Raw genomic sequence first — 12,411 nt, forward strand, 5'->3', positions numbered from 1 at the left:
GAAATCTAGGCTCCTTTTAGTTGCAGTCTATATATTCATTAGATTCAGGTTTTCCTTCAGTGTGAGAGTTACTTGATGGATTTCACCAAAATTTCTTTACTTTTTTTAACCTCATTTTCACAATCTTGGTTGGTTTATTATATGTCTTTTTGTTTGAATGTATTCTTCCTTGGGCAACTGGAAATATACTTTTCATTTCTGATGTGACTTTACTTTTCCTTCTATTTCTCTCCTGAACTTTAATCAACGCTCACTCTCTCTTTCCTGTTTTTAAATTTCTATTCCCTTTGTTGTCTTTTAAAATTTATGATTTCAAGTTTTTGATTTTTAGTTCAAAAGGCTTATTGAGAATATTTAACTGAGTTTGGAATAAGAACTGCATTTTTCTTGCCCTAGCTTTACAGCTCAATTGATTTGAAAAGTTGTCATCAGGATAAAAACTTTATTCATCTTGTCTGATTGTCTGATAATGGGGACAGAGCCTTTTTCCTAATCTTTTTAGAAGGGGCGGGACTAGGGTTTGAATTCAGTGTTTACTAGCCTGGTACTCTGCCACTTGAGCCACACCTCAAGCCTCCCTCACTTATTGTTTTTTTAAATAGGGCCTGTATTTTTGCTTAGGCTGGCCAATACCACAATCTTCCTATTCATGTACAGCTGGGATAACGTGTGTGTCACCACATCCTGCCACTGGTTGAGACTGGGGCCTTGCTAAATATTTGCCCGAGTTAGCCTTGAATCTTGATCCTCTTGATCTCTGCCTCCTGTGTAACTGGGATTACAGGCCTGAGCCAGTTGCCTCTTCTTTCTTTCCATTTTTGTTCTGTGGAAAGCTTTTAGGTCAAATACATCCTATTCTGTGTGTTTTCTTTTATGGATCGAGTTATTGATGGTGATGGGATAGGGTGGCGTTGATTGATAAGTCTTGTTTCACTTTTACAAGATCCACTTCCTATCTCCTTCACTCACTGACTGTTCCCCAAGGTATTCCATTCTTTCTCTGCTCATCAGAATTCTTCCCAGAAGCAATGATTCTCCAAAGCCCCATTTCTTGTTGTGTTCACATTCAAGGCCTTGTAGACAGTATTAGGAACCACCAGGTCCTAAATGATATTCAGTGTTTATTTTGACATTCATTCCTAAGGCTGCTTACATTAATAGTGCATCTAACTTCTCTTCCTAATTATACATTTTCAAAGTTTCGAAGTTTCGAAGCCTTCTCCTCTCTGTTCTTAGGAGTCAGCCTTAGAAGTCAGCAGCAGGCAAGCTACAGTATTGTCAGAAAATTTTCACTGCATTTTCATATACTTTCAAGATGGCAGTGGTCTTTGTCACATAGTCACATTGACCCTAGGACCTCTATCATTCTATTGGCTTTCCTTGTTAGTTCTGTGTGACATCACTAATCGCTAAGCATTCTAACTCTCTATTCTTATTTATATGTTTATTTGTTAGCTATGCTCTTCTTTTATATTACCATTGCATTTGTTTTGCTCTGTTCTACCTCAAATTCTTTTAAGACTTATATTTTTACTATTAATAACTAAGTATTTAAAATGTTCTGCTTTAGAATTTGTTCTTTTTTTCAGGAGGGGTGCTCCTTTTGTCTTTCTTTAATAAAGTAAGTTATAAACAACAATAGAAAGTGAAAAAGAAAATACAGCAAAGAGAAAGAAAAAGAAAAAATAGAAAACCTGGAGGTGGTGCTGTGGCTCAAGCGGTAGAGCGCTCGCCCTGAGCTGAAGAGCAAAGGGACAGCGCCCAGGCCCAGAGTTCAAACCCCACCACCGACCAAAAAAAAAAAAAGAAAAAGAAAATCAATGAGATAGATTGTTTTGATCCATGAAAAGCAAGTTCAAAAAAGGAGTTTTAACAGTTCTTTGAGTAATAAATAGTGGCAGGTTTTCAACACAAGTAAAGTCTCCAAAAGTGATTGCTTTTAAGATCTCCATTGATTTAAACTATATTACTGCTTACATCATTAAACTCCAAGGAATTACAAAGCATCATGCTAGTAATGACATCCTGCATGTGTGTGTTCATGCATGCACGCGTGCGTGCGAGCGCACACACACACGCACACACACACACACACACACACACACACACAATATGTACTTACCTGCTTCACATTCTGGAGCTCTTGTGCCAGTTGTTTCCTATGTGTCTCTGATTCAAATAATTTTTCCTAAGTTTAAAAATCATCGAATTATTAGCTTGTTATAAAGGTATCAAGCATGACTTTTAGTCACATTCAAAAACCTATTTATTTCCCCAAGCATAGAATTGCAACAGTCTGAAAATGTAGCTCACAGGCACATATCTGGTTTCACATTTACCTTTTACAAGTAGTTATTTACGGCATAACTGTGATATAAACTTGCTTTCATTTTGTTAAATGGCAAAATCTGAGGTCCCCCCCCAAAAAAGTCAGATCAAATGGTAAATATTAACTTTAGGGAAGAGAATATACTTTAGGGAAGAGCTATCACTGTGAAAGAGCTATGAGTAAGAAGTATTTTTATACAGTAGGGAGTATACAGAATTAGGGCTGACTATTAGCGTCCTAATTTAATTTCAGATGAAGATTATCCATAAAATGAAGGATTAGCAGAACCAAAAATATGCAAAAAGATTATTAAACTAATTCTATGAATGCAAGTCAAATATTTCACATTAAAATTTAGTTAAGTATATACCCTACACTGTCCAATGTTGCTAAATACATTTAATCAGAAATAGAATAACTTAAGGGATGTTTTTCCTATAACTATAAAAGGAACTGCCTGAATCTTAAGTTGAATGATAAAGATTGATGGCAACATTACAATATTTCTAAGAGGCAATTTGCCTCCTTGATGATATCAGCTCATTCTTGTTCAAGAGGTGAAATAAAGGTATATAAAGAAAATAATATCCAATCTAATGGAAGTGCCATAGATCAGGAGCTGAGAGGTGGCTCTTCTGCTTTAATGCCTTGGAAATCACCATCATTCTGTGTGCTCTGGACTTAGTCTTCATCTGTACATGGGAAATACACCTATTTTTGTTAACCTTTACAAATAGGAAGATGTGACTTCTATAGAAAGGCTTTAACTTAAATAGAGCCAATAGTACTTTTGAAGATCATTTTTTTCAAAATAAAAACTAACTACTAGGATAAAATTATCTTTGTTTCATTTTCATTTGTACCACAAATTAGACATTAAGAATCAAGCTAGTTGGGTACTGTTTGCTCACATCTTTTATAATGCTCAGGAGACTGAGGGCTAGAAGATTGATTCTTGGAGCTTGTCTAGTTAGAAAAGTCTGAAAGATTATATCCAATCAACTAGCAAAATGCTGGACTGGAGTTGTGGTTCAAGTGGTAGAGCTCCAGCCATGAAGGAAAAGCCAAGTGACAATGCAAGAATTTGAGTTCAAGCTCTGGTACCATTCTCTTCTGGGCTGAGGAAAAGTGATGACACATCATTTGCAAATTCTGCGCATCTCCTACAACAACTTCTGCTTTTGCCTCTGTTTATGGTACAGGGAATAAAACCTGAAAATATTACAAACACTTGGAATAAATTCTCTACTGCTTGGTATACTATTTTGTATAGTGATTTTAAATGGCTCTAAGTCATGAAATTTTAAGGTAATATAAAGTAGAATTTGTTTTATCAGGGGCTTCAGGTTTCTTTACATTAGGATATGTTTTACATGAACTTTAAATGTGAGCATGACTGGATGGCTCCTAGAGTGTCCTTGTTCAAATGTCACATGAGTATGGCCTACAGTTTTAAATTAAAATTTGAATAATACTGATATTCAAATGAAAACTGAACAGAACACTAAGTTTAGCATATAAAATGTGAGGAAATGAAAAGATCCGAGATCATCTGAAAATCTTGATGAAGCACAGGTTTCATGGTTTATACAGGAGCAAATCCTATGAAAATGCTGTCTGTATATTTTTGTGCCTGTCTGTATATTTTTGTGCCTGTCTGTATATTTTGAGCCTGATCTCATGGCCTCATGCTCTTGCTTAGCTTGTTCACTCATGGTTGGTGCCTTATCACTTGAGCCACATCTCCAGTCTGGCATTTTGCTGCTTAATTGGCGCTAATAGTTTCTAGGACTCTTCTTTCCTAGGCTGGCCTCTAACTGATTATCTAGGTCTCAGTTTCCCAAGCAGCACCAAATGCCTGGTTAAGAAAGAAAGAAAAGGAAAAGAAAAGAAGAAAGAAAGAAAGAAAGAAAGAAGAGCAAGCAAGCAAACTATCTTACTAAAGTAACTGACATTGGAGAAGTTTTCTAAGAGAATGTAAAGAAACAGCTGCCAATATGTTCTAAAAAAGAATAGTCACTATATATTTTCCATTTAAACTCTTCCCGCACTACAAGTAGAAAGACAGTAATTTCAGTTTTAAACAGGAATATATAAGATCTTCCTTAGCAATGGAATACTCATATACATTTGGAAGGAGTGTGAGCTGGCAGACTTTTGAAAGGAAATTGGATAATGCACAAATAAAGAGGAAGGGGAAGAGAGGGAAGAAATAAGAGTATATTCCTACAGCAAATTAGTGTAAAATAAAGCAGTTGTGTTGCTTTTTAAAAGAAAATATTTGGAAAATATCATATATTTCTGTAAAAATCAGAATTTAACATTTTAGTAAAACAAAAATGACAGTATATAAAGAGAAGAAAAAAGCTACAGAGCATATGGGAAGGGAGGGTTTGTGTTCTTCCTCTAGAGAACATTGCCTTAATTTCAAACTGCATTAAGAAAAAAATGAAGCCCATAAAGCATGGCCTTACACATTCCCCAGTGTATATCAGAGGACCCAAATTGTCATAGCTTGCTTCCTTGGTTCTTTGACTAATCATGCTACTGCCGCAGGTATGAGAAGGAAAAAAAGGAGTAACAAGTAGACATACTACCAGGCAGAAGCAAAGGTCATTCACACTAACTTCTTTATGGACATGAAGAGTTGAAATAAGAGTAGGAACTAAACTTTTTGTTTTTTTTTAGGATTAAAAAAATTTTAATGTCAAGGTGATGTACAGAGGGGTGATAGTTGTGTATGGAAGGTAATGAGTACCTTTCTTGTCAAACATTGTTACCCACTCCCTTGTTTTTCTTCCACTTTCCCTCCCACCCAACTCCCGCCCTCACTCCCAAGTTGTAAAGTTCATTTCCAAAAGGACAAAGGGTGAACCAATGAACTAAAGGCAATGAAATTGTTTCTATTTGATAATAACGTTTTTTTCACTAAAAATGAAGCTAAGATCCAACACAAGATTTTTTTCATTCTCTCCTTCCCTCTCTCCTTGCTTGGTCCCTCCTCCTTCCCTAACTTCCTTTTTGTTGTTTTTTTTTTTTTCCTAAAGAAAATATAAGAAGGCTGAGCCGAAGTTACCTTAAGCATAGTTACTTCTTTTAAGGCAGCATTTCTTTCCTGCTTAAGGCTTTCCATTTCATCTGCTTCTAAAGGATCACAGGGAAGAAGCTGTCAACATTAAAATACAGAAGTTATGCATTAGATGCTAATTATGAGAACATAAAATCATTTTAATGCTTCTGAATTGTAACAATCAACCAGTTTCTTTTTTTGCAGTTCATTTAACCATAGCCTGATGAAGGAAATACTGAAATATGGGGGAATATCATTCCTTTAAACTTAACCTATGTTACAACAGAATTCAGATGCTCTGTTTGTGATTCTTACTTTAACAATATAATTTTCCTATGGGTCCAAATGTCCACAATTATGTTCAAAATGCCAAAGTGACTTTCAGGGTTATCAACATATAAAAAAGGGATGGTAGTGATGTTGATACTGCTATTGGATTTAGAAAGGAATAACCTCTCATAGTTTTGATATGCTAATGAGTGTGTGGCTCTTCAAAAAGAAAGTATAATTGTATAATTCCAAGTTTAACTTTGCCTGTTTCCTCAGTGCTTTGACCACACTGATAATCTTGTACAACCCTACTGACCCTCCCTCCCTTCTTTCCTTCCTTCCTTCTTTTCTTCCTTTCTCCCTCAGTCCCTCCCTTTCTCCTCCCTCCCTTCTTTCCTTCCTCACTCCTCCCCTCCCCCTTTTTCTTTCTTATATTAGTTCATGGTACTGTGTTCACAGTACAATTTAAAGACACTGCTACTTAACATTTACAGAAACCTACTCTTTTTCTTTTGTGCCTGTACTAGGGTCTTTCACTCAAGGTTTCTCTCTCTTAAACGAGACAGGTTTGACTTGCTTATTCACCACTGGTGCTCTATCACTTGAGACATATTTCTGGTCACTATAACTTTTTCATCTCATGGATGTAAGAGGATTTAAAAGTTTAAACAAGGTGTATATTATGGTGCATTTCTGTAGTCTAAGCTATTCAGAAAGTAGAGGTAGGAAGATCATAGTCCAATGCCAGTCTAGACAAAGGTGCTTACTTCAAAAATAAAAGCAAAAAGTGCTAAGGGTATGGTTCAAGTATAGAGTGCTTTGCTAGTAAGTGTAAGGTCTTGAGTTAAAACCCTAGTACTACAACAACAAAAATAACCCACAAAATATTTTAAATAAAATTTTAGATGATGAAGTTGTAGAAATTTATTGTTACAGTCAGGGATTTTAAGAATGTGATCATAGGGGCTGGGAAGGTGGCTCAGTGGTACAGCACTTGCCTTGCATGCATGAGGCCCTGGGTTCAATTCCTCAGCACTACATAAGCAAAAAGAAAAAAGACGGAAGTGGCGCTGTGGCTCAAGGGGTAGAGCGCTAGCCTTGAGCTGAAGAGCTGAGGGTCAGCGCCCAGGCCCAGAGTTCAGGCCCCAGGACCGGACCAAAAACAAAAACAAAAAAACCCATAAGAATGTGATCATAAACTTCAGAGTTTAATATGCTGGAGGTAAACCACATATAAGGAAGCCATTTAAAGTGGCAAAATAATAGATTGAACAGCCAAAGGACAAACTAAGACTTTAAAAAGTTTGTAATTCCATTGATATTACTGACAACTCAACAAAACATTATAACTAGAGAACTGGATAGTGGATGTTAATTTCTTGCATGCTCCTCTGTGCAAGACTTTTTAAAATAAAATTTTATTCAAATATATTTCAAGTATGCACACAGCAAATTAAAAATATAGTTGCTACACAATACCAATGATTCTAGGCAAATGCTTATTTTCAAACTGACTTCCAACCAGACCTTCCTTTCCCTAAGTTTCCATCTTCCTTTCCAGTGTGGCTGTTACCATATCCTTTAGGATCCTAAGGGGCTTGAATCATTATAACACTGAAAGGAACATCCCTTTGCTTTCTACAATTTTGTTTAGAAACAGCAAGAGACACAGCAAGTCATTGAATTTGTGCTATATCTAAACTTTCCCCTCCCTTTCAAGTTGCTCTACCGGTATAATTTTAGTTATTTATTTTTATTTCTATCAATTCTGGATAGTCCCTTTTCCATCCATCTCTTTGGTGAGTCTAATTTTATTGATAAGCCTTTCCATTATGAACACATTCAATAATTGTCTTCCCTTATAAAATTTTGTATGACTGTGTTGATTCTTTTCACCTAAAAATTTCTGTGCAACCCTCCCCCTTTCTTCTTCCTTTTCTACTGTTCATTCCATTTGCTTCTTTGGGAATTTCACACTCTTTTCCTTTTAAATCCACATTTCTGAGACAGTATATGCAATTTGACAATTAAAACTGCTTTTTGACAAAGTAAATGCCCCCAACGACTTTAACATCTCTTTTATGCATAAGATCACTCAGGCCTTTTTACTTGACACTTTCTTTTCTAGGTTGTGATATCCTCCTATCTCATCTACCCTTCTGAATATGTAGGCTGCTTTCAATGACTTATTTTTATTTCTGCTGCTTAAATGGGACAGAGAGTGGGTGGTTCCCCAACGTTTGTCCCTTTCCCCCTTTCCCTACAAACTGAGCGATCACATTTACTGTCATGCTTCAATTATCACTCTCCAAAATATTCCCAATCCCTTTTCTGGCATTTGGTTCCCTGGCCTTTGGTTACTTATTTCCATCAGCATTTACGCCCCTCCCCCCACCCCACTTTCTAATGCACTACCTATTATAGTCTTTGCCTTGAATAAGGTTTTTATTCTTATTTCCCATATCTAGTAATATAGCATCAGATTCATCATCATTCTAATCAAACTTTAGGGGCTATCTTTACCTCACTCTTCTCCCTTGGTCAGAAAGTCCTACTGATGACATCCTCGTCGAGGTTATACAGAGCAAGTATTAGCTTGATCACTCTTTCCCATTCTTCTCACCACTACTTAGTTTAGTTATTGTTATTCTACATTTGCAGTTTCTCCATAGTCCCCAGTTAGACCACTACCAGTTTCATTTCCTTTCTAGATAACTTAACACATATGGCTGCCCTTTCTAAAACTGTACTTTGGTGATGGCATGATTCTCTTTAATGAATTCCGACTAACGAGTAAATTACAAAACTTTACATGCACTATTTACCCTTTAAGGCCTAAAGAATTATCCATTAAAAAATTGGACTACTCCTTGCTTACAATCACATCTATTTTTATCAGTTCATTCTACTCTCTTATTATTCCTTGCTCACCTCTGGTGAGAATACGACTTGTCTTTTAAAATTAATCCAAATGCCAACTGATTCTTCTAAGCTTTGTTACTATTACTGCTTTAACATACAGTGCACCATTTTTTAAGGTACTTATTTGGGTACATGACTTTTCAGTATACTTATATTGGGCACGTTTCAACTTTCTTAATATAACACGCCATGAAATCTAACACCATACCCTGAACAGGATAGTTGATGAAGACATACCTCTTCTCTTTTAAGTAAGTCCCTAAGGGAGAGGCTATTGTTTCCTGCTGTATACCTTGTGAGAAATACCATGTATATTGTCACTCAGGAAAAGTACATATTACTCAATTTTGATCACATGCAGTTTACTTTGATCTTATTCTTCTTCTCCTCTGTTTCATCTGCTTATTAAATTAATTGAATAAGAACAGAGATTATGAAATCTACTTTAAGAAATTTAGTCTTCTTGCTGTATTCTCAAGATGATCCATTCTCAAACCTTGACCAGTTGGATAAAACTATCACATTTTATGGGAGTACAGCTCCCAGTTGCTAAGTTTGGAGTGGTGCTGGATGCAGGCTCCAGCCTCGTGTCCTCTTTGTTTAACCTTGTGCCAACAGCAGGTGTGGCGCTGTGTGAATTTTTTAATATAGCAATGATGATTAGACTCACAGCAAGATAACTATATTTTTGGTTCTAAATGCCATATTCTCCCAAACCCAAAAGTTCTTTGTCAAATAAAAGTAGGACTGCCTTATGCTGACTCAGCAATTCCTACTTAAAAGATAACATCTCAAAAACTCTCATGAGTCAGACAAAATGATGAGAAAAGAAGCTAGTACAAAAGAGTACCTCCTCTTATGATTCTATTTATTGTGAAGTTCAAGAACAGGTAAAAGTAATTTATCCTGTTCTAAATCTAATTTGTAGTTATAGGAGGGAGTGGGAATGGGCAGTTGGTAGGGAGGCTAATGTGAAGGAGACTTCAAATGATGATTCCACCTGAGGTATAGAATAGAAAGTCGTCAACTTGCACACCTAAAATCATTGAGCATGTACGTTGCATTTCGCTGAGAGTATTCTTAAAAAATTAATTAAGAAGAGGACAAACTAGGCCAGATGCTGGTGGCTCAAGACTGTAATCTTAGCTATTCAGGTGCCTGAGTTCTGAGAATCATGGTTCAAAGCCAGACTGAGCAGAAAAGTCTGCAAGATTCTTCTTTCCAAGTAACCAGCAAATATCTGGAAGTAGACATGTGGCTCAAGTAGTACAGCATCAGCCTTGAGAGAACAAGCCAAGTAAGAATGTGAAGCCCTGAGGTCAAGCCAGAATACACACACACACACACACACACACACACACACACACACACACACACACACACACACACACACACACACACGACATGCTATATTAGTAAAAAAAATAATATATGAGAAAAAAGGCATTTGGTAACAAAATGACTATGAACTTGTCCCTGTTTTTGTGAAACTAAGATGGTTAAAGGGACAGCCCTGATGGAATTTCCCCACCCTCACAGACTCTCAGCCTCCTCAACCACAGATCAGCTGAGACAGCTGAGTACACTATATTGCTTTTAACTGAGAAAAGTTGGGAATCGTGCTACAAAATGATCAGTTGTCTTTGCAAAGATAGTTGGGAAGCAGTGATTTCAATACTGTTTCTCAAAATGTGTTACATTCGCCACTAATGAATTTGAAGAGTCAATAAAAAAATAGAGTTGAGTATTATTAAATAATAACTCAGTGAGTGTAGAAAAGGTACATGATGCTTTGAGAGCATTTTGTTTTGGTTATTTGTATGAGTGTGGTGGAAAAAACCATTTTCTTATTGTGGATAGATAGATGAATAATAACAGTACCTGCGATGTTATCTTCTGTGTGGTGATAAGTAGAATGTGCCAAATGAAATTTGATGAGTATTGTACATCATTTTGATTTGAGGTTATAGCCGGAAACTACTGGCATGCAGAACTTCTTACACAACTGCCATTAGCCCTAAGCTTTTGTTATCAAATGATCACCAATTAAACACATGCTTATCTGCCCTAAAATCATGTTGGTAAAAGGAAATTAATTACTAATTCAGAGCATAAGTATCTCTTTGCAACTTCTAAAAAAAAAAAAAAAACCCTGCCTCCACAGTTTCTAACTTCACTGACATATTGTAAGCCACCTCTGCCTTTCCTTATTAAAACTGGGCATGACAGCTTTGAAGAGTGTCTGGCAATAAAAAAACAAAAAACAAAAAAAACACACTCTGCCATCAACAGTTAGTACTGAACAATTAGCTAATGGGTGATTGTTATGGCAAATGTTTACTAATAAAAGAAATTGCTTACTAACTAAAAAAGGAAAAGAAAATATTTTAAAGTGACATGCAAATTGGTAATGATGGGCTCATTCCTAATTCCAGCTATCAGGAGGCTGATATCTGAGGATCAAAATTCAAAGCCAGCCCAGGCAGGAAAGTTCAGTGAGATTCTTATCTCCAATTAACCACCAAAAGCCAGAAGTGAAAGATTGCTAACCTTGAGCAAAAAAGCTCAGGGACAGCACCCAGGCACTCTCTCCTCTCCACCTTCCCTCTGTTTCTCTCTCTCACACACACATACACAGTGATATGCATTATTTTCCAAATGAGAGAATTACATTTTGTTCAAAATTAATCATGTATTCTTATACTATTTCTAAAACTAAATTATATTAAATATGTTAGAAGTTGATGGCTTTTGACTCTAAGCCTAGCCAATCAAGAAGCTGAGATCTGAGTCATAGTTTGAAATCAGTCCAGGCTGGAGGAATGGCTCAAGGTGTAGAACAAACGGCCAAGCAAACAAACTGAGCAAGACTGTGGCATTAAACAAGACCTATGAATTGTTATCACAGCGAAAATATTTTAAAGATCATGTCCAAGATAAGAATCATGAAGTAAAAAGAAAAAATTAAATAAAAAAATTTTAAAAAATGGCCTAACTTATCAGATAATAAACCTAGTATAATAAAGCTATAGTAAGAGTATACTGGTAGAGAGAACTGAATCAATAGAACAGAATATTAGCTCTAGGAAAAGATTTGTATCTAATGAGATATTTATTAAGATTTGCATCAATGGCAAAAGTACAGAAGGAAAGACTGTTAAATGATAGTAGAATAATAACGTGGTCACATATGGATAAATTAAACCTAATCTTAAATTAATTAAATATGTACGTTATATCTAACATATCTGGGTAAAGTCTCCCTTCAAAATGAACAATTCCAGCTGGGCATCGGTGGCTTATGCCTGTAATCCTAGCTACTCAGGAGGCTGAGATCTGAGGATCACAGGTCAAAGCCAGCCCAGGCCGGAGAGTCAGTGAGACTCTTATCTACAATTAACCACTAGAAAACCAGAAGTGGCTCAAGTGGTAGAGTGCTGTCTTTGAGCTGAAAAGCTGAGGGACAGTGCCCATGCCCAGAGTTCAAGCCCCACGAATGACAAAAAATAAAAATAAAAAAATAATTAACAACTTTGGTGTGTGTGTGGGGGGGGAGGATTGGGTGGGGGGGTGGGGGAGGCTGGGAAGGGATGGGAAGGAGAAACAAAGGAGGAGGCTACAATGCTTGATAAGAAATGTACTCATTGTCTTGCCCATGTAATTGTAACCCCTCTGTACAGTATTTTCACAATAAAAAATAAAAAAATTAACAATTCCAAATTCCCTAGTGAGAAGAACTAAAAATCTGATAATATTCATACTTAGGAAGTTAAAAAGCTTCACGATTGCACTTCAACACAGTATAGAAACAGATAAAACT

General features: G+C 36.3%; 1 protein-coding gene across 2 annotated transcripts in view; it reads right to left on the reverse strand.

Annotated features, from left to right (window-relative positions):
* Stxbp4 (syntaxin binding protein 4) overlaps positions 1 to 12,411 on the reverse strand; it is a 127,476-nt gene that overhangs the window by 77,453 nt on the left and 37,612 nt on the right. For both annotated transcript variants that reach the window (XM_013008844.1, XM_013008845.1), the window contains 2 exons: positions 5,406 to 5,495; positions 2,123 to 2,188 (listed from right to left, as the gene is read on the reverse strand). In XM_013008844.1, coding sequence (XP_012864298.1) covers positions 2,123 to 2,188; positions 5,406 to 5,495 — 156 coding nt within the window. The remainder of the gene's footprint in view (positions 1 to 2,122; positions 2,189 to 5,405; positions 5,496 to 12,411) is intronic.

The sequence above is a fragment of the Dipodomys ordii genome, unplaced genomic scaffold (assembly GCF_000151885.1).
Source record: "Dipodomys ordii isolate 6190 unplaced genomic scaffold, Dord_2.0 Scaffold7, whole genome shotgun sequence".
In the NCBI taxonomy this organism is placed as follows: Eukaryota; Metazoa; Chordata; class Mammalia; order Rodentia; family Heteromyidae; genus Dipodomys; species Dipodomys ordii.